General features: G+C 43.7%; 1 protein-coding gene across 1 annotated transcript in view; it reads right to left on the reverse strand.

Annotated features, from left to right (window-relative positions):
- CLTCL1 (clathrin heavy chain like 1) overlaps positions 1–2,316 on the reverse strand; it is a gene marked incomplete at its 5' end in the record, with an annotated part of 68,962 nt that overhangs the window by 29,477 nt on the left and 37,169 nt on the right. Inside the window, 2 exons of the mRNA XM_019634166.1 lie at positions 685–842; positions 1,423–1,615. Of these exons, the coding sequence (XP_019489711.1) occupies positions 685–842; positions 1,423–1,615 (351 nt within the window). The remainder of the gene's footprint in view (positions 1–684; positions 843–1,422; positions 1,616–2,316) is intronic.

The following is a 2,316-nucleotide window of genomic DNA, read 5'->3' on the forward strand; positions in this document are numbered from 1 at the left end:
CCCTCAACTTTTACTTATAATTCTTCCACCTGGAATTTAATTTTGGTTACAAAATTATGTGATGAACTTTTAACCCCTTTCAAAACTCTAACCTAATGTCCAACAATTAGTTGGAACTTACTTTGAAATAAAAAACCCAAAGTCCACTTTTGTGTTATTTATTTCAATGAAGTATGTGTATTTTTTCAAGAAAAACAAACTTGCAATTACTGCAGTTAAAATATATTCCATTACCCTTTCATTTTTCTTTATCACTTTTTCCAGGGGTAACACTTTACCCCTGGAAATTGCAGACTTTACAATTATTTAGATCTTTTGTCTAAGATTTTTTTTTAAAGGTTTTAGAAAACATTTTGGTTTTATTCTTACTTAAAAAGGATCCCCCCCCCACTATGTTAGCTGATAATTGCTGAAATATGGAAAAGCTAATAATTTTCAACACATCTTTTTCATCTGGCAAGTTACTCAGTTCACTTTGTTCTCTGGTGATAACAGCTAAGGCACCTGCACATAGTCCTGACACCTTCTCAAGAAGAATCATTCTGACATGCACAGCCAGGAGTCTTAACAAGGAACTTAATCCACTGTGTGCCTTGTTTCTCACCATCACAGATTTGTACCATTCTAGGGAGCTATCCCTAAACCCGCTTTTAACAATTCACAGTCCCTGAGGGCACAGCCTACCTGCTGGATTTGGGCATTGTTGGGTCCATTAATATAATCTTCTAGCTCAGAGAGACGGCTAGTTTTAGCAAGGGCAAAAATAAGTTCTGTCTCTGTGTAGGATTCGCGGCCCTTTTTCCTGGCCATCTGTAGGAATTTAACCAGATCCTCCCAATTGCCTAAAGACAGAAAACAAAAACAGGTTAACTCAGAGCTGCTCAGTTTAACCAGGGGCTCAATTCCTCCCAGTCTGTCCTTAGTCAGGATGTTGACCCTTGAGCTCTGCTTCAGGAGGGCTCGGGCTCCAAGTAAGGCCTAGAAGGTCTTGGACTTTGCCCACTGAGCAGAGTCCTTTCCTAGGTGGGGGAATGGGGAAGGGGCAGAACCCATAGGAGCTGTCTAGGGGATGGGAACCCCACCAGGGGATGAGATACTTATTCCAGCTGCTGAAGAGGCTGGTGCCACAATCAACTAGAATGGCCAGAAGAAACTCTGGGTCTAAATCTCTTATCTTAAAGCTATTATGACAGTGACATCCATTGTGTTTAAATTGTATTGTCTTATAAAAGAGGGTAAGAGTCAACTGAAGCGCTACTGTCATTAACAGAATGACATTTATCTCACACTCTTTCAAAAAACTTTCATTCAGCTGTGTCTTCCTATGCATAACACATCAGGATTCCCAGGAGGGCCACACCCCTGCCTCACCAGGTTTCACCCAGTGAGCAGCAGAGCCCTGTGGAGAGAAGGTTCACTTACTGCTCCTGCTGGCTGCCTGGACAACTTCCAGGTAAGAGGAAGGGTCATCAGCTCTGATGTAGGAGTCAATGGCTTCCTTAACCAGGTCTTTCTGGAGCTGGGCATGGGCCAGCTGACTCCACACAGCAGGCTCATTGCATCTCTCTGCAAACTCGTAAGCACGGTCTAGGTTTCCAATGTGCTCGATCAGGACCTATGGGTTACAGGAGGGGTTCTAATTTTCTGCAACACCCAGTCAGCTTCAGGGAGCAGGCGGATTTTTGTTCAGTTCCAAATTCTGCCTAAAGTTGCATGATTCAGTCCAAAACAACTGGGCATTAAGTATTTCTCAGATGAATGAATGGAGGGAAAGGATGAGAGCTATAGCACAGGGAGAAAGATGACAGAGCAGAGATACTTCAACAATGAGGCATAAAAGAAGGAGAAGGCCAGGCTAAGCTTTTCGGGCCATGGGTAGGACACAAGATCAGGAATTGTCTTCTGATCTTGGGGGCCAAGACATCGCAATGGGGCATATAGGCTGTAAAGGTCCAAAGGAGCTGCTGTGGAAATGAGACAGCTCATCAGGCAGAAACAGGCTTGCAAGGCAGCCTGGAGGGGCCCATATAGTCTGAGCAAGGCCCATGTGGGAACCAAAAAGAGGGGCTTCTAGATTGAGGACTGACAGGTGGATATAGAAAAATGGTAAAGGAAGAGGCAAGGAAATAAGAAATATTGGTAAGAGAGCAGTTAAAATGATACGTCCTGTGGTTTACAATTGGTTTGAAAATAAAACCAGAAAAGACTGGCAGACTGGGAGGAAAGGAATGAGGATGAAGGGAAGAGTTCTTGGTGAGGTTGAAGTTAGGCAGGAGGGCTGGCAGGATTGCTCTGGGGAATTGAAGCAGGAAGTTG

Source organism: Hipposideros armiger, unplaced genomic scaffold, assembly GCF_001890085.2.
Source record: "Hipposideros armiger isolate ML-2016 unplaced genomic scaffold, ASM189008v1 scaffold_1529, whole genome shotgun sequence".
NCBI lineage: Eukaryota > Metazoa > Chordata > Mammalia > Chiroptera > Hipposideridae > Hipposideros > Hipposideros armiger.